The following is a 20,518-nucleotide window of genomic DNA, read 5'->3' as shown; positions in this document are numbered from 1 at the left end:
GCTTAGATAGAGGACATCATTTCAAAAATAATAAAGAATTCTTAACAAGGAAGATTGCATTCCCTAATTGGAGGGCCTGGAATTTTAGAGTTCCACAAAGTATCTGGTTCTATGCAGACTAACAGAAATAGGCCCATACCTCTTTCCAGTAAATAGCTACATATATATTTCTCAGAAATCTACATGGCTTCCGACATGAATGAGTTCCCTGTAATTTATAAAGGATGAGAAAGGGAGGTTGAGAGACATCCAGCCAACAACAAAGCCTTTTTAGTAGAAAATTCCTATTTGTGATCCATTAATTATGGCACTGAATCCAAAACCAAACAATTCTACTCAACTTCTAGAGCCAATCTGCCTGAATACTCCACTTCCATAAAGTACTCAGTCTGTCTTTAAAAACTAGGATGCAGGGGCGCCTGGGTGGCTCAGTGCGTTGAGTCTCTGCCTTTGGCTCATGGTCTCAGGGTCCTGGGATCGAGCCCTGCATCGGACTCTCTGCTCAGAAAGGAGCCTGCTTCCCCCCTCTCTCTCTGCCTGCCTCTCTGCTTACTTTTAATTTCTCTGTCAAACGAAAAAAATCTTAAAAACATAAAACTAGTATGCAATAAACACCAATCAGATAATTTCCAAATGTTTTATACCAGACAGTGCTTGCTGTAGTTTGAGCACTTCCTCTTCCACTGATGGACTCTGTGGAAGGATTTTTTCTTTTTCTGTCACAGTATCACTTTGCTTCACAGCATCAGGCTGCAATTTACTACATTTCAGTTTTAAGCTTTCACATTCTTCTGTTATTTGTCTGTTTTCAACATTTAGGCGTTCTTGTTCCTTCCTCAAAATATCTCTGTCATTTTCTGCAGAAAATAATTTTTCATTTATGTCTTTAATTTTATCCTCAAGCTCTTCAATTTTTTTAATAGATGCTACTTTTTCATTTTGTAGATCCTGTATAGTTTTTTGCATTTCATGGATTTTTGAGTAATCAGTTGTTACAATTCCTGAGCCACCTAGAACATAAACAGAAAATCAAGCACAGCCAGTGTCAATTACTGAGAGATAAGTAGCTTTCTATATACAACTAGGAGATTTAACTTGAAAAAACTTAAAAAGTTAAGACAACAATGAGTTTCATTATACTCCTATTAAAAGGGCCAAGATTCAGAACACTCACAACACCAAATGCTGGTGAGCATGTGAAGCAGTACAAATTCTCATTCATTCCTGGCAAAATGCAAAACTTTTGGAAGACAGTTCAGCAGTCTCTAACAAAACACACCATTATATATGATCAGCAATTGCACTCGCTGGTATTTATTCAAAAGAACTAAAAACTCTAAACCACATAAAAACCTAATCCACATAAAAACCTAAACAATGATATTTATAGCAGCTTTATTCATAACTGCCGAGACTTGGAAGAGATGTCCTTCAATGGGTGAATGGATAAACTCCAGTACATCCAGGCAATGGAATACTATTCAGCATTAAAAAGAATTGAGGTGTAGGGGCGGCTGGGTGGCTCAGTGGGTTAAAGCCTCTGCCTTCGGCTCAAGTCATGATCCCAGGGTTCTGGGATCGAGCCCTGCATCAGGCTCTCTGCTCAGCAGGGAGCCTGGTTCCTCCTCTCTCTCTCTCTGCCTGCCTCTCTGTCTGCTTGTGATCTTTGTCTGTCAAATAAATACATAAAATCTTAAAAAAAAAAAAAAAAACTTAAAAAAAAGAATTGAGGTTTCAAGCAATGAAAAAAACATGGAGAAAACTCAAATGCAAATTACTAAGTGAAAGAAATCAATCTGAAAAGGCTACATACTGTGTGATTCCAACTATGTGACATTCTGGAAAAGGCAAAACAAGAGACACAATACAAAGACTGTGGGGGAGGGTGGGTGGAAAGTGAGTAGGCAGAGCACAGAGGATTTTAAGAGCACTGAAACAACTCTGTATATTATAATGATGAAAATGTGTCATATATCTGTCCAACCCAGAGAATGTACACACCAAGAGTGAACCCTAAGGTAAAACACACATGCTGAGGGATCATGATCTGTCAATGCACATTCATCTTGATAAAAAATGTAGCATTCTGATGATGTACCCATACCAGGGCATGGGTATATGGGAAATCTCTGTACTTCCTTCTCAATTTTGTTATGAAAAGAAAGTCTTTTAAGAAGTTAAATTATGGGTGGCTCAGTGGTTAAGCCTCTGCCTTCAATTCGGGTCATGGTCTCAGGGTCCTGGGATCGAGCCCTGAATGGAGCTCTCTGCTCAGTGGGGAGCCTGCTTCCCCCTCTCTCTCTGCCTGGTTCTCTGCCTACTTATTGATCTCTCTCTGTGTCAAATAAAATCTTTTTAAAAAATAAAATAAAATAAAAAGTAAAAATAAATACACAAAAAGTTAAATTACCAAAATAAAAATTTGAATAAAAATGTTTTAGGTAATCTCTACCCTCAATGTGGGGCTCAAACTCATGACCCCAAGATCAGGAGCTATACATTCCACTTCCTGAGCCAGCCAGGCACCCCCATAATAAAGCATTTTTAAATAAATAGTTGAAGAAAACTATTTGAATCAATCACTAAACACCTATTTATAGGAGTTTTAAAGAAAGGAAAAATATTTCTGATTACTTATTACCAAACTATCATCATCAAACAATGCAAAAAAATCCATGTAACTATTCGCCAAAAAAGCAAAAGGACCTTTCCATTTCTGCATAATCTTGCAACAGTGATGCCACTGCAAATTTCAGGCAGATGAACAGAACTACTCATTCATTCATTCTTTAGAATGTAGTCCAAGTTCACACCAGTGTGTTGGTTTTACAGTACTACGTTTGTCATCTAATTATGTTACCTAATCCATTAAGTTAATAAAACTAACAACCTTGGGGTGCCTGGGTGGCTCAACTGATCAAGCAGCTGCCTTTGGCTTGGGTCATGATCTTAGGTTCCAGGGATCCAGCACTGAGTTGGGCTTTCTGCTCAGTGTGGAGCCAGCTTCTCCTTCTGCCCTTCCCCCTGTTCGTGTTCCCTCGATCTCTCAAATAAATAAATAAAATCTTAAAAATACAAAAACAATGAACAACCTTGTTGTAACAGGTTTTCCAGTTCTTCAATTCGTTCTTCATAGTCACTTAATTCTTCTCGATGACGACGACTTATTTCTGTCAATTTCTGCTGATGTGCGTTCTGCAAAACTGACATTTCATGTTGATGGTCATCAATTTCCTGATTTCGAGTCTGTTTGAGTTCCTTAAAAAAATAAAAGCAAATTAAACTACATTTATAGTCAACAATATACCTAAGCCATTTCATTGTTGTGCAAAAGCCTATATTAAAAGTAATTCTCTGAACATGCTAAGATTATAAAGTCTTTAAATAAAGACCCCAAATCTGGACAATTCCCGAAAAATTCTACCCTTTTCTTTCTTGAGTCTTTTTTTTTTTTTTTTTTAAGATTTTATTTATTTGAGAGAGTGAGCATGAGCAGAAAGGGAGAAGCTGACTCCCCAGCAGGGAGCCAGACATGTGGCTCAATCCAAGGACCCTGAGATCATGACCTGAGCCAAAGGCAGACACTAACCAACTGAGCCACCCAGGTCCCCCTTCTTTCTTGGGCCTTAAGAACAGTTTTTCTATTTAATGACAGAATGCCAGCAAGAAAAAAAAAATGAAACAGAAGATGAGTAAAAATATCTTGCTACCCAAGTTGAGACCACCAATCTCTCTCCTAGGAATCTGGATCTTGAGCTTAGTCTTTCAAAAGGGGAAAGGACCACAAGCATTATGATAGCTGCACCCAGAAAAGTCTGTCCACTGTGTCCCACTATCTAGATCCTGATGCTATTCCCATTCCGGTCCTGCCCAAGACCAGAATGCTCAATTTGTCTTTTAATCCTGGGAACAGACTACCCTGGGTCCTTCCTGTAAAACCTCTTTGGCTTTCCTTTGCCAGAGACGGGTTTTGTTGCTTGTAACCAAGAATCCTAATCAATAAATTAGCTTCTATTTCCTGAGAAGACCAGTAAAATTACTCTTTAATCCTGTGCACTTATTTATGTGCCAGCACTTGGCAAGCAGCTTCATATTTAAACCTTAAAATGATCCTACAAGGAAGGTACTATGAAATCTACTATACTGATGGTAAAATGGAAGCCTGGAAAGATTAAGTAACTTGCTCAAAGTATAACAGATGGTAAACAGGAGAGTCAGGATTCAAACACAAATCTTTACAGTTTGGGAGCATACCCATATTAGTATTATTATAATAGTAAAACCAAAACCAAAAAATTCTATACCTGGCAATAATTTTTTTTTTTAATTTTAAAGATTTTATTTAAAAGAGTGAGAGAACATGCATGCAAGAGAGTACAAGCCGGGTGTGTGGGGGGAGAAGCAAAGAGAGCAGGAGAAGCAGATTCTCCACTGAATAGGAATCCCAACATGGGGCTCAATCCAGGACCCTGGGATCATGACCTGAGCTGAAGGAAGACACTTAGACTGAGCCATCCAGATACCAATAATTTATACACTAAAAACAATTCACTGCCATATGATAAAAGTATGTAACTAACACTTTTCTTGAAAGAAATAATAACTGAGGGGCGCCTTGGGTGGCTCAGTGGGTTAAGCCGCTGCCTTCGGCTCAGGTCATGATCTCAGGGTCCTGGGATCAAGTCCCGCATCGGGCTCTCTGCTCGGCAGGGAGCCTGCTTCCTCCTCTCTCTCTCTCTGCCTGCCTCTCTGCCTACTTGTGATCTGTCTCTGTCAAATAAGTAAATAAAATCTTTAAAAAAAAAAAAAAAAAGAAAGAAATAATAACTGAGACAAAGTAGCAAAATCCCACCATTATGGGAAAATTATTTACAATGAACAGTATTAACATTTTGTCAATATCCTTTAACCCTAAACCCTGAAACTTAAGCAACCTCGGAAATATTTAATAAAGATCATTTTGGGGAGCCTCGGTGGCTCATTTGGTTAATCATATGACTCTTGATTTCAGCTCAGGTCATGATCTTAGGGTCATGGGATCAAACACTGCAACAGGCTCTGTGCTCAGTGCAGTGACTGCTTCAGATTATCTCTCTCTCCCTCCCACTGACTCTCTGATGAACAAAATCTTAAAAAAAAAAAAAAAAGACAATTTTACCAGATGCAATACCAAGTAGACACTAATGAAATATAAACTACTTAAAAAAAACAAGTGTTCAAAACCAAATGATTTTGGAAGAGACAGTTTTATATACCTTGCAGTCGTAAAGGATGAAAACACAAAATGGTAAAAACAAATGATCATAAACTACATAATTAGCTTTATAACTGAGCCTTCTTTAGACTTATACTTTTTTTAGAGATTTTTATTCATTTATTAGAGTGAGCACAAGCAGAAGGGGTAGTAGGCAGAGGAAGAGGGAGAAGCAGACTCCCTGCTAAGCAGGGAGCACCACGCAGAACTGGATCCAAGGACCCCAAGATCATGACACAAGCAGAAGGCAGACGCTTAACTGAATAAGCCATCCAGGCATCCCAGACTTTTAATAAGCAAATTTTACTTTTACTTTTAATAAACAAATTTTAGATGTATAATAGCCATTGTTGCAGGGCACCTGGGTGGCTTCGATGCAGGTCGTGATCCCAGGGTCCTGAATCAAGCCCCAAATTTGGGCTCTCTGCTCAGTAGGGCATCTGCTTCTCCCTCTCCCTTTCCCCCCACCCCGCTCCTTCTCTCTCTCTCCTGCTCTCACTCAAATAAATTAATTAATTAAATCTTTTTTAAAAAAAGGCATTGTTCCAACAACCTCCTTACCTTAATGATATTTTGCAATTTGCAGATTTCATTTTGATTAGAGTTGTTTGATCCTTGTGCTTTAGAAGTCTAGATCAGAAAAACAAATAGAAAATTGTACTGGCATTCTTATAAAAGAGAAAATTACAAAATAATTTTGCTAAAAAATATTTTTCAGGAGTGCCTAGGTGGCTCAGTCAGTTAAGCACCTGCCTTTAGGTCAGGTCATGATCCCAGGGTCCTGGGATGGAGCCCTGTGTCGTGCTTCTTGCTCAGCTGGGAGTCCACTTCTCCCTCTCCCTGTTTATTCTCTCTCTCTCGAATAAATAAGTAAAATCACACATATATATATATATATATATATATATATATATGTATGTATGTATACATGTATATACATATATATATATAATTTTTTTAAAGGAGTATTTCCGAGGCAAATCCTGATTAAGAATACCAAGCACCTTTTAAAGAACCCAGTCCAATTGTGAGTAATACATAACAAATAAAAGATAATTGTCAAAGGGCGTCCAGGCTCAGTCAATTAAGCATCCGACTCTTGATTTCGTCTCAAGTCACACATGATCTCAGGATTGTGAGACTGAGCCCCAAATCAGGCTCCCCTTTGAACATGAAGCCTGCTTGAGATTCTTACTCTCCCCTGCCCCTCCCCCAATGCTCTCCTCCTAAGAAAAGAAAACAAAAGATAATTTTTAAGAGTTTGATATCTAAGTAGGGAGACACCTTCACAAAATAACCAATGTTAAGAAAAACACCAGAGAATACTTTACTTAGCTTAACAAAATATAAATTTGATGATAAACAAGCAGCTTCCTAAATCAAAATTTCTAAAATTCTAAATTTAAAATTTCTAAACCTCCAAAAAATTACCCAACCACATTAATTCTTGTAAAAACCCAGTTAACATCTTTTTTAAATGATTTTATCCAGAGGATCCCTATCTCAATTCAAAACACCCTTTGGTCTGACAATTAAAAGAACTTTTGGATTCTTCTCTTCACATTCAAAGCCAAATGTTCTCCATTTATTTTTTATTTTTTAGTCGATTTATCATTATTAACTTATTTACTATATATATAGTGTGTTAAGGAACCAAAAGCTACTGTCTGGATAAAAAAGGAACTTAGTCCACCAGAAAAACGGTATTTGAAGTCAAAAGATGCCTGTTTAAATTACAACTTAATTAGGGCAACAGTAAGTATATTAAACTTTTACTGTGCTTATCTGTAAAACAGAGATAATAAATACTTCACATGGTTATGAAGATCAATATATAGGATAGCACCTATTGAAACATTTGTAAAATATAATACAAATAAGTTTCAGTATGGCTTGCTAAAGACTTGAGTCCCCTGAAGGATCCCAATTATGCCTTTTCCACCTTTATATCCTACTACAGGTCTATAATACAGAAAATATTCAAAATATGCTTAAATATACATACCAAAAATGCACCTCTTCCCTATGAAATCTTATCCTAGGCAATGTTTCCTAAAATGTGTATCAGAATCACCTGAGGAATTTACTTGTTTGAATGCAATTTTCAAGGCTCTAAAATAGGCTGTGAAATCCTCATCTCTAAAGGCTGGACAGAGAATCTACAATTCTACGGTACTTTAAAAACTACTACATTTTTAGAGATAAGATGGACAAACTGATCATTCTAAGATTTATTTTGGATATTGGGAATGTCTAGCAACTTGGGAAGCACAAAGGTAATTTTAATTGGTATGATTTCTCCTTTAAATCCAGATTTCTTTCTGATACTAAAAGCTCTACATATAAAACCACTATTTTTCCTCAGTAACAGTTTTCAGAGACTCATGATAACTTTACCTACCTGAGCAATATGCCTCCAATGACCAACTTCAGACTCAAGTCTTGACACTTGGTTTGACAATCTATTTATTTCTTGTTGTGATGAAATTATGTCACCAAAGTCCATGTCGTCATCGTGGAAACCCGAAGCATGCTGGCTGACACGGTAGCCGAATGGAGAGGACGCAGGGGCTGCCGGTCCTCCACCAGCTCCTGACTGTGTGGACTGAGCAGCAGACTGCAGCTTCAGCAGCTGATCCTGCAGCGCAATCTGTCTTGCTTTAAGATGGCTGATTTCTACCTACACATTTATAATCTGTATTTTAGAGAAGGTAGTTTAAAATAACCATACTGACATCTTTATAGACCCATAATGTTAAAAGTTGTAATAATTTAAGATTATCCAATGATGGTAACTCCTTCAGCTGCATCCAAGTCTTCCATAACACCCTGACCAGAAAACCTTTATTTAAAAACCAAACATGATTTACCAGTTAAAATAGGGATAATGTTTCAAACAGTACAAAGATCAGAATATCTCACTTGTGTGTTAACTGGAGCAACGAAATTCTCAGTTGAACATGGGTTTATTATCTTCTGTGTATCAGGTGGTATGGACAATTCTCATGGGTTCTATCTGTATTATTAAACCATAAGTGATGGGAAAGTGAAAGCTGCAGCAGTCTGTGTATTAATTAGCAAGTTTCTTTGGAGCACCTGTTGGAGTAGTCTGATGTTACTGATTATGGTGGAATTTAGGCTTAAAATGCACCATGAATCAGGAGTAGCTTTGTACTGGTCTGTTCAACAGCTGGAAGAATGCTTTAGTAATTCATTCTTAGATAACAGCTATTATTAGCCTTTGAGTCTTAGAAAGAAATCACACAATGTAAAAGGCCTTGGCTTTAGCCTTGGCAAAAAGGAGCCAGTGAAAATTTGACTTACTCAGGGAAAGAATAATATAAAAATTCTGAAACCTTTAGTGGAGTTTTAACTAAGGACTGGCAATACCAACTCATTGTCCAAAAGAAATTACAAATATATGGATTTAACACAACACCATATCATTACTCAGTGAGAGATTATTCAAAATATAAAAGTGAGTAAGCTAGGGAGAATTGAGATAAGCTTTCTGTAAAATACCTACCTCAGCAGGCACCCTGCCACAAAGGGGAATATGATACTGGGAGTTAGCTGACCAGTAACAATATTTCTACACATGTACAACCAAGCAATTAGACAAATAAAAACCAAATACAATTACATCAAGTGTCATAACAGGTTTCTTGTACCAGAACCCCTTCTCTAAAATGTATGGGTAACATACACATTTCATTCATTTGCCCATAAATGACATGACGTAAACTGCATCTCTGGAATATGATCATCATAACGATGGCAGAAAACTGTAGACCTTAAGTATATTCATATATTATCTTTTATTCTAGTAAAAAATACTGAAATTCTGAAAAACAAAATTATTTTCAAGGGTAACTTTTTTTCTTTTAAAGATTGTCTTTATTCATTTGAGAGAGAGAAAGAGCAGGAGAGGGGGGAGGGTCAGAGGGAGAAGTAGACTCCCGGCTGGGCAGGGAGCCTGATGTGGACTCAATCCTGGTACTTTAGGATCATGACCTGAGCTGAACCCAGTCACTTAACCAACTGAGCCACCCAGGTGCCCCCAAGAGTAATTTCAATATAAAGAAAGTTCTCATTTTAAAACTGATATTAATATCAAGTTATTGAGTTAAAAAATGCAAATTAGTAACAAAGAAGCATTTCTAAACTAAAATGCTTTATTTGCCCTCTAATATCGATAGTTAAGTAGAAAATAAAACCACAGATTTTCCACAGTAGTGTTTCCAATTAGAATGTAAGCATCAGAATCACCTATGGAGTTTCTGAAAAATACCAATACCAGGGCCCCTTCACAGTAAACCAAAATCGTAATGTCCTGGAGGGCATGATTTAAAGTATCATGGATGATTCAGCTATAAACCCCTGGGTGAGAACTACTACACTACTGTAATTTTTATAAGTCGGTGCTGATCAAAGTGTGGTCTGTGGACTAAAGGCATGAATGTTTACTACCAATCTGTGATATGTACGTAAGTTTAAAAAATAAGGCTTATAGTCTTTTAAAACAATTTGACAGAGCAATTTTATAATCTGTTAAATCTTTCTTAAAAGTGGGCTTTTAGCTTTAACTAGAACTTGTAATTTTCCTTTTTTATACTCATTTTATTTTTGTAGTAATTTATTTTTATAATATTTTATGAAATCAATTCCCAACAGATTAGAAAGTTAAGCTCTTCTTTAAATGTTTACCTGTAATGCAGCTTGCTTTTACTTTTCATCTCAGTATGTTACTGAAAGAACTAAAACTCAATGCATCTAAATTTTAAAACCTCAAATATGGGGATGCCTGAGTGGCTCAGCTGATTGAGCATCTGACTCCTGGTTTCGGTTCAGGTCATGATTTCAGTGTCATGAGCCTGAGAATGGTGTCAGGCTCCATGCTCAGTGCAGAGTCTGCTTGAGATTCTGTCTCTTCCTCTCCATCTGCCCCTCCCCCCTCACACACGCTCTCTCTCTCTCTCTCTCTAAAATAAGTAAATCTTACACTCGATCTTAGACAAAAGGCCAAAAAGTGATAAAAATAAATAAACCTTTTTAAAAAACCTCATATATGAAGTTATGATAGAAACGAATATTTAATCAACAAACTAAAGAAAACCCCAATGATTAATAAAACAAGAAATAGCTCAATTCAATAGAAGAACTAAATTCCATTTATGTACTAAACACTGAAGATATTTCAACAACAAAATGAAACATGGAGACATCGTCTGTATTTTAAGAATTCACTATAATGCTGTTTAAATTATATAATATCTATTATCAGCATGGCAAACAAAAGATAAGCCAATTCAAAAATAAACATTTCTAATAAACTAAAGGGAAAAAATATTTATAGAACGATGTAATTCAACTTAATATACTTAATATTCTTTTTTCATGGAAAGTCAAATAAATGCCAACTCAATATATATGAACACTGGTAGTCAAAATCATTTTTAAAAACGAAATGCCATTAACAATTATCACACTGATTCACAATTTTAAGTGAACAGAGGAAAAATTAGGTTTCATTAAATCAGAAATTACAAGCAACAGATACCTGAAGATACTTTACTGAAAGGGTTTTCCTCTTTTGGAAAGTAGGAAATAAAGGTTAGCTTATAAAATACAAATTTAACAGAAAAGCTTAAAATTCTTAAAATAATGGTATCAAACTGAGTTGGGAATCACTAGCTTCATCCCCCTTTCAATATTTTTATGGTTGTAGATAGCCTGATTTATAACTCTTAAAAACCCTCCTAAAAACATTACAAGGAAATAATTATGAACTTTAATAACTTTTACCTCCTTCTGTTGTAGTTGATTTCGATAACTTGTAGATTGCTGCTTTATTTGAAGCTCCGATGCTTCATGCTTCTCTTCTAAATCAGTACAAAGTTTTTTGAGTCTCTCATTCTAGAAACAAAGAAAAAAGTATTTTCAACAAGAAGACTAAAAGTAAAACATGTCAGTAACAGTTATGTGCATGGCATCATGAAAAACATACCACTTTATACAGAAAAAGGTATAAAATACAGAAGTTCTCAGAATCTGACCTTTGAAATAGTTTTAATTAAAGCTACAAGTGTAATAAGCACGTTTATAGAGATTATGCAAAATTCTGAACCAGAGTTAAAAAAAAAACAGTAAATCTTGTCCAATGATCTATGTTTCCCCCATCACTGTGTGTCCAGGGTCTAGCATATAACAGGCAATCCATGTCTGGTTAATGAATAAACTAGATTACACATTTCAACTTTTGTTTTCTTCCCAAACATAACTTTTTAAAAGAAATCTTTTTAAAAAAGACTTCTTGATGGAAGTATAAGTAGGAGGCCAAAGCTTCATATTACCTATCATACCTTCATACTACCTACCTGCCAGGCTTCTGAGGTGGCTCTGAAAATTCCAATTTGAAAACCATACTAGAGCTCAGTTCAAAAACTAGTCAGAAGTACACAAAATATTCTAACTCAATGAATCAAGATATCATAGTCTTTTGTTCTAAGATTTTTGAAAATATGTTTAAAAAATTACTTAAATTTTCGGGCACCTGAGTGGCTCATTCAGCTAATTATCTGACTTGGGTTTTTTGCTTTTTTTTTTTTTTAAGATTTTTTTTTAATTTGTTTATTTGACAGAGATCACAAGTAGGCAGAGAGGCAGGCAGAGAGGGGCGGGGGGAAGCAGGCTCCCCACTGAGCAGAGAGCCCGATGTGGGGCTCAATCCCAGGACCCTGAGAACCAGGCACCCCATAGTTCAAGCTTTTAAGCGACTATTAGAATTTGGGGAAGCTTACCCTGCCCCAGTGAGCTTGACAGAATTTTCACGAAATTATAATGACCTTGTTCTTCTGTCTTTGAAACATTTTGCTATTTTGTCATTCTAAAAAGTATATATTTTATCATTATTCACCAATTATTCTCAAGTAGGCTAAAAAAAAGTCTTATATAGGGGCGCCTGGGTGGCTCAGTGGGTTAAAGCCTCTGCCTTCAGCTCAGGTCGCAATCTCAGGGTCCTGGGATCCAGCCCCGCATGGGGCTCTCTGCTCAGCAGGGAGCCTGCTTCCCTTCCTCTCTCTCTGCCTGCCTCTCTGCCTACTTGTGATCTCTGTCAAATAAATAAATAAAATCTTAAAAAAAAAAAGTCTTATAGAATAAGAAAACAGAAGACTGACAGACTCACCCAGAAGAATGATGCAAGACTGAAATAACCAGTTTTCAGACTGCAGTACCCAAAGTACTGTAACACCTTTCAGAAAGGAAAAAGCTAGAGACACCCACTTTGTAGTGTCTTTTTGGTTTTGTTGTCTTTCACTTTTATTGAACACATCTGAAAATTCAGAACTTTGGTTTCCACAAAGAAAAGAAAACGGACAGAGGAAAACACTTCAGTTATTAACACAACCCAGAAGACAAATATGAAGAGACAGAAAACAGCATTCTAGAGTCTGATGGCTGTGGTGAGCAGGCTGTTGAGGTAAAATCCCAGCCAAGTCTTCAAATAAAAGCATCCTAGAGGAATATTCTCAAACTTCAAAACTGATGAGTGAACAATGTATTCCTTTTTACTAATTTTCTTTACAAGATTTTTTATTTATTTGAGAGAGAGAAAGACCGCACTTGAGCACAGAGGGAGAAGCAGACTCCCTGCTGAGCAGAGAGCCAGACTCTGACTCGGGGCTTGATCCCAGGTCCCTGAGATCATGACCTAAGCCAAAGCCAGACACTTAACAGAATGAGCCACCCAGGTGCCCCCAATATATTTCTAAGAACAAAAAAGATATATGGTGTTCTCATCAAGTTATCTATCTGAGATAAGGAAACTTATCAAGTTTCCTATCATTCAATAGGAAAAGATTTTACTTCACAATATTTTGTGACAAGGACCTGAACCATCCCACTTCACTAAATGGCTATGTGACAGTATTCTTTCACTATGGATATATTTGTACACCAACATTTACTTGATATAGTCCATAAGTGGACAAATGTTGTAGGCAGGTGTGTATACAAAGGTGCCTGGGAAGAAAAAGATGACATAAAGTGAAAAAAATTCAGTGGACTGATCATTCTAACTGGTATTTATATATCTAATTGGTATTTATAAATCTAATTGATATTTATAAATTAGCTCTGTAATTATGGAGCAAAGATGACAGTCATCGTCTCTTCAACAAAACCATGAGCCATCAAAGTTTGCAAAGATATTGGTTTAAATGACACAAGAACCAGAAGTCATGATCAGCTGAAACCTACTAGAGATGTAAATGAAATCTGGAATCGGTATTTACAAAATAACACACATTTCAGTTCATGCATAAGAGTTAAAAAGCAGTTAACTGCATTCAGACACTGTCTATTTTGAGTATATATGTTTTCAAAACCAGAAACATATGGAATAAAAATATGGCCTTGCCATAAATAAGTTCTTACTAAAATTTCTGAAGAAGTTTTTCACTATCACTTTATTCCTACTTCTGTAACTTTCTTACAAAATGATTTACTATAAAAAAAAATTTTTAAGTTCTCTGGATCCAGATGGTAAATGTGGATGAGATTTTTTTTTTCTTGGCATAGAGGTTAAATTGAAGAAACCTAACTAATTCAGTCACTTGAAATATTATGTCTGTAAACAGACATTCCTCTGGAAAACACAATGCCCTCTGTCTATACTAAACACCCTCTGCCTGGGTGGCTCAGTTGGTTAAGCAGCTAACTCTTGGTTCTGGCTAGGTATGATGTCAAGGTTGAGGGATCAAGCTCCACATCTTGGAGCATGTATGCGATTCTCCCTCCTTCTCCCTTTGCCCCTCCTCCACTCTCGTTTTCTTTCTTTCTCTACAACAGATAAATAAATAAAATCTAAGACTTTCTAAATAGGATTTTATATTTTTTAGTTTCCTGATGGCTTTAATCACCTTATTCCCTTATTACATAGTCATGTACAGGGTGAGGGTATGAAGTGCTTCTGTGCCAACACACAGCAAGAATCAAAGTCACCTTAGAGAACAAAGCCCTTGGGGAATCCAACAGTACCTTTTCTTCTAGCATGTGAGTAGCTCAAAATACTGTGAATAAGCATCAAATGAGAAAGGTGGCTTTCATCTGGGGATGCATGATACCAAAAATATTTCTAAACACTAGAATCATGCTACCTTAAACCCATGAGATTAGAAGTGAGATCAACAGAGGGACAGAAGAATTCTCTCTCCCTTCTCAAGCTCAACAGAGAGCAGTCAGTCACTAAGCAGATTCACCCTACTTACTTTTTTCCCCCAAATGGACACTGGAGAATTTACCTAAATTAATGCCACTACACACATCTCTGCCATTTACTTTTTCTGGGTGGGTCTGAACTAATTAATCAGTGCCTTCTCAAGAATTTCTTTAGGGATTACAGGAACAATTTTCTCGGCTGTACAAAGAAAGAAGTTATTAAGTTCATCTGTCACTGAAGCATCTACTTATTAGGTAATTATACCTAACGTCTCAAGTGTCACCAAATAGCCATCTTGCATTGAGACAGAATACCGAGACGGTCCCTCTTGAGAGGTCCCTCTACATCCACCTTGGTAATCTGGGCCAGAATTCAATACTGATTTTACTTCACAATATTTTGTGACAAGGACCTGAACTGATTGTCAGCAAATATTTTCTAATATTTTAAATTTAATTTTCTCTGTTTATGAGCTTAGCAAAAGGAAAACATGCTTACCACAGTCCTCTAAAAATCCCTTTTAATGAAATATTGTGTTCCCTCACGGTTCTTACCCATAAGCTAAATAGTTGAGTGTCTTTAGTACTTTATAATAGATCCTATTTTAAATCACTTCATTTTCTTTATGGCTTTCCTTTGAACCCTTCCCAAGTTTGCCTCGTCTCCATTAAGTACAATGTCCAGAGGTAGTTACCATGAGGTACTAACAATGGGTGGAAAATGGTAAAATTAGATCTATATTTTAAACTTCTTTGTTTAGAAATACACACCTTTTTTCATGTTAGCAAATTAAAAAGATCTAGATTAAATAGAATTGCATTCTTCGCATTATACTTCAATAAAATGTACTACTGCAATTGTGCACACTGTCAGAACATGGTAATTCCTAGATAAAATGCTGTCACTAGTTCTTCTACCCCAGGCCATTTTCCAGCATGTAAAAGATGATAGGAATATTAAAGAAGAAAGTGGAGTAACATGTAAATGTGTTCTTCATCTGAAAGATGATAACACTAAAAAGAACTGGGACAAAGAAGAGATAAAAGTGGTAAGCAGTGTAATAAAGACAGAGAGCTGAAAAAGAGTTAACTGCCATGCCTTCAAAAAAGAAAAAAATCTAAGTTCAATAACAGTCTTTAATTTTCCTTACCTCTGATCTTAAGACTGAATGAATGGCTTCAATTTCCTTTCTTCTAGAATTAGGTAATTCTGCTACGAAAGAAACAGCATACACTGAATATATGATAAACACCATGTGAATAAACAGGCATTTTAAAGTATATATTTCACTGAGCTTTCAACAGAACGGTATGCTGATCGAGAACAAACTCAGAAGACAGTACCACTTGATTTTTATCACAATTTCCTACTGTCACATATGTGCTTTATTATCATGTAAATCGGTTTTTTTGCCTATCTTCTGGACCTAGGTAAGACATCTACATTTCCCCCTTGGAAGTGTTCAATAAGATTTTATTATGGAAAACTGAGTTTTACAAATTAATTCTCTCTGGGGGTTTAGTTTAATTTTAGATGAAACTTAAACAACTGGGGTTGAGGCCTTATTTCTAACTTCTGCTCCCAATACTATCAAATAATAATGACCCCTAAATAAAGAAGAAAATGCACAAAAAGAACACTTAGGTCAAGTAACATGGGCACTATCTATTTAAAATGGGGATGAGCTCAGTCTGCTTTTGTACATTTTCATTTAAATGGAGAGTCGGAGACAGGGCACCTGGCTGGCTTAGCTGGTGCAGCGTGAGACTCTTGATCTCAGGGTCAGGAGTTCAAGCCCGACGCTGGGTGCAGAGTTTACTTAAAAAATCATAATTAAAAATTAAAAAAAAAAACACAGAATCAGAGGTCAGCTCCATCAAAATGGCACTGCTGATGCTACCAGAACATCTTCATCAGTTAAGATTTTTTTCTAGGTGCCAGTATTTTTCATTAGTCACAGCACTTTAATACTCAAGAAATAACTTCTCTGTTGGGGGAAAAAAAAAGAAAGAACTTCTCTGATTTACAGTTTAAATCAAAAGAAAATACAAGTGACATCCAATAAAGAATAGTGGCAAACCCACTCTTCTTGTTTTGCAAATCACCAGGTGCAGTTGCTTCTGTGGTTGCTCATACATCTTGCTTAAAACTCTGACAGGAATGTCTAATTGCTACTCAGAAGAGAACAAATTATAATCCAGTCTGTTTAGGAGGGTTATTGTTAGAAGCAGAAATTGTTTTAAAGAGAAATAAAAATAGACTTACGCAGACCTCCTCTCTTACCTCCCTCCAAAACAAACAAACAAACAAAAACCTGGTCTTCTTAGGATAAAGGGGGATGTTATGCAGACCCAAAAATTCTTTCTTGCTGAGGGAAAACAAAAACAACAGGTACTCTTTATTAATGCTTACCATCTGCCAAGCATTTTACCCTCATGATTTCATTTAATCCTCCCAACCCCGCGATAGGTATGACTACCTCTATTTGATAAGGAAATTCTGCTTTATAGAGGCTAAGTATTTAAGAATTTGCCAAAGACCCACAATCTATAATGCATGGAAGTGGGATTTCAACCCACGTCTAATTGAAAAGCCCAAGTTCCTAACTCTGAATAAATCAGTACAGTTTCTGGTACAAGAGCAACTTTCTGCTATTGCAAATACAGATAATCTTTCAAGCTGTACCAACAGAGCTATGTTGGAACTGTTATCTTGTGCACTGCTGGCACAGGGTAGATGTCCAATAAATAGTTGTTAAATGAATAAATGAACTGTACTCTGACCCTTTAAATGATTTGCAAAATCAATAAATTAGGTGTTAAACAAGTCCTATTTTAATAGAAAGGGAAATAATAAAAACATTATGCTTTTACTAAGCATTTTTATAAAAAATAAAAGCATTGCAGATTTTTAATACTCAGCAATATTTTTTTACTGAGCATCTACTATGTATCATGGAAGGTGCCAAATACTGGGGATATAAGGATTATTTATATATATTTATACACACACACACACACACACACACACACACATACACAGTCCCCACCTTGGGCATCAAGAACAGAAGTAAATTATAACTCCACATGGTTAAGTGCTCTCACAGAGATCCTCAAGATCACATGCAATAGACTCAGCCTGCCATGGAATGAGTATGGTTTCACCAAGTACCTGGCACATGAGCAAGGTCATACAGGAAAAAACTGTTTTCCAAGCAAAGGAGGACAGAGGAGGAAGTAGAAAAGGAAGGGCTTTCCACGCAGAGGCTTGGAGTTGCATAGGTACTTCACAAAGTTCCATGTGGCAAAACCTCTGGGTGCAAGCACCTATGTGTGTGAACATGCATCTGTATGGCAATTTGAAGAGAAGGGGAGGGAATTAGAGGTTAAGATTAGAAAAGGGAGGTTGATCTCAGATAGGATAGGTTTCTTGTCTTCCAAAACTAAGAGGATTGGATTTCATCCAATGAATGTTCTGAAAGGAACAGAGCTAAAAGATTCTACAGCACCTATGTTTTAGAAAATTGGCAACACCGAGAAAATGGGAGTGGAGTCCAGAGAAATGTGTGACAGGGTGGGAAGGAGAAAGTGCATGGGAGAGAGAAGGGAGGTGTGAATCAAAGAACACAGGGGTAAAAAAGGAAGGGACAAATATAAGAAACAAATCTGGCATAGTCGATGAACAAGGTTTGGTGACCAACTGGAAATGAAATGGAAAAGATAGAGGCAACACAAAGGTGACAAAGATTTCTAGTTTAGGAGATTGGGCAGATGATGAAACCATTAAGAATGAGAATATAGGAGTAGATTTGGAAGGAAGAACAAATGCATTCCACCTTAAACCTATGGGACAGTCAGGTTGGTGGGGGTGGGGGGATGCATATTTTCTAGGAATAGCCAACTGTTTTCCCCTAACTAGGATACAAGGAGAGACCAGTCATTTCCATGTCATCCAGCTCGTCTCCTTTCTAAATTTCAAGGTCACACGACCCTTTACCGAACACAAAGAGGGAGAATCCCTTTCACTCTTACCCCCAACATGTCCCACCTGATGCAACTCCCACCCAAGGTATACCCCAAGCAGTAAAATGGGCTTCAGCAGCTCTCCAATGCTTCTGCTTTCTAAAAGACAAACATTCTAAATATACTTCTCAAACTATCTTTCTCTACTTCAACCCAATAAACGGGAAGTTTCAATTATATGAGGATTAAAAAAAATTAAACCATAATGCTAATTAACTTATAAGAAAATTATCCAAGGAGGTGCTCTCATCCAAAAGACCAGCCCATCATCTCTGTGGAGGCAGACTTCCATTGGAATTAAAGTACTCTTTAATAAATAAATAAATAAACAAACAAACACAAAGTACTCTTTAGATCTAAGTATTACTTGTGGAAAGAAATATCAAGAAATCAAAATATTAACCTAAATACCGATTACTATGTAACTCTGGGTCACTACTCATTAGTAAAACAAAACAAGGACTTCAAAAATGAGTGAAAGTTACTAAGAACAGGCAGTATATCTTCCTTGTTTTATTGTCGAAATAATGGGTAGAATGGGCAATTAGGCACAAAAATACATTTCAGCTGGAACGTTGTGTCACCAGAATAAGCAAAAATACAAGGTAACTAATAGGAAAAACTTAGAGCCATGTTTAACAATATATCAAGTCAGAAAGGGCTTAAGATTCACTAAGTATTTTAATGAGTTGCTTCAATTGTTACAAAACTCTGAAGGGAAAAGGTGACTATGTGCCATGCACGGATACTTTTTAACTGTGTCAGTATAAAGGAAAAGGATCAAAATCAGATCCGCCCCCAAGGTAAAGGCAAAGTAAGCGGTGGGCGTGGAAGAACCAAACAAAAATAAACCATTCGATGTAGAACCAGTTTCACTCTGCTCTGAGATTCCCACAGTATTCAGTGGGAGAAGAGGCAGAACTCTTCCCCGGACTCCAGTGTCTTTCACCAGAGAAAATCTGCTGAGAAGAGGCAACAGAAGTGGAAAGAAAAAAAGGAGGAGTGGCACTCGCGACGGATGGAAAGGGGAACCAAACCGGCGCTCCCGGGGTCCCATGAAAGCCCTCCCTCCCACCGCTCCAGCTGTTACCTTCCACTTCCTCCGTACTCTCCATCAGCATATCCTTCGTAAAGTTTGAAATCTGGCCAGTGAGGGAAGCCAGGCTGCCTCCGACTTGACCCAGAGACTGGCCCAAGCCGGAGCCGAGGCCCCCAAGCCAGGACATCGCTGCGGTTTAGAGAACGACCTGGTCCGCTCCGAGAGAAGCGTCCGGCGTCGTCGGACGATCCCGCCAAATGTCTTCGAGCCTCCGCCTTCACCGAACCAGTCCAAATCAAAACACTCCAGATTCGATAACACAATGAAGGGTTCCTAGGCAACGCCGGCTTCGGGGGGCTCCCATCAACCGCCGGACTCTGCCTAGAAACGCAGAGGCCTGACCTGGCACGTTACCGGGGGCCCGCCTCCGGTGCCACTGTCAACCCCGAGAAGCCTCTGCTCATTCCCAAGACTTCCCCACGTCCGGGATAGGCCACTTCTTCTTCTGCTTTAGGGACTTTCCCCAGTTCCGAGGGCAACTCCTGCCAACTCGACGCCGGCCGCCATGACACCCACTCTGAACGCGGCAATGGATCATAGAGAGGCGCCGCGCTGGCGTAGAAGGGCTCTGCGGAGCTGCCGGACGTGTCCTTGGTGCAAGGGAGCGTGGGATCGCGGAGGACCGAGAGCGCCTCGCTGGGGCTGCAAACCTCCGGAGCAGGGCAAGGTCAGCCTCCACGTAGCGCGCCGGCTTCGGCCTCTGGGGGAGTGGTCTCAAGCGCCAGGGGTGAAGCGGCTGTCCCCGCCCGCTGCACCTGCGCTTCAGGCCGAGCCGTTGTGAGAAAACTATCTAAATGGGTTTATTTATGCAAGTGTAAGCAAAAAAACCCACTTTATTTCACTTTAAATAATTAATTAATTAGTTTGTTTATTTATCAGAGAGAGAGAGCACAAGCAGGGGGAGTGGCAGGTAGAGCATGAAG

The 20,518-nt window shown here is 37.8% G+C and overlaps 1 protein-coding gene across 2 annotated transcripts in view; it reads right to left on the bottom strand.

The window, feature by feature from the left end:
* Window positions 1–20,125, bottom strand: part of TRIP11 (thyroid hormone receptor interactor 11) — a 63,815-nt gene extending 43,690 nt beyond the window's left edge. The window contains exons 1-7 of one of the 2 annotated variants that reach the window (XM_059373501.1): window positions 19,587–20,125; window positions 15,625–15,686; window positions 11,060–11,170; window positions 7,656–7,934; window positions 5,816–5,884; window positions 3,093–3,258; window positions 645–1,010 (exon numbers count right to left, since the gene is read on the bottom strand). In XM_059373501.1, coding sequence (XP_059229484.1) covers window positions 645–1,010; window positions 3,093–3,258; window positions 5,816–5,884; window positions 7,656–7,934; window positions 11,060–11,170; window positions 15,625–15,686; window positions 19,587–19,722 — 1,189 coding nt within the window. In that variant the 5' untranslated portion in view covers window positions 19,723–20,125. The remainder of the gene's footprint in view (window positions 1–644; window positions 1,011–3,092; window positions 3,259–5,815; window positions 5,885–7,655; window positions 7,935–11,059; window positions 11,171–15,624; window positions 15,687–19,586) is intronic. The other variant, XM_059373503.1, reaches the window with a different exon arrangement.
* Between the last annotated feature and the right edge of the window lie 393 nt (window positions 20,126–20,518).

Source organism: Mustela nigripes, chromosome 13 (assembly GCF_022355385.1).
Source record: "Mustela nigripes isolate SB6536 chromosome 13, MUSNIG.SB6536, whole genome shotgun sequence".
In the NCBI taxonomy this organism is placed as follows: Eukaryota; Metazoa; Chordata; class Mammalia; order Carnivora; family Mustelidae; genus Mustela; species Mustela nigripes.
The sequence above is the reverse complement of the archived record's forward strand: the minus strand, read 5'-3'. Positions and strand labels throughout refer to the sequence as shown.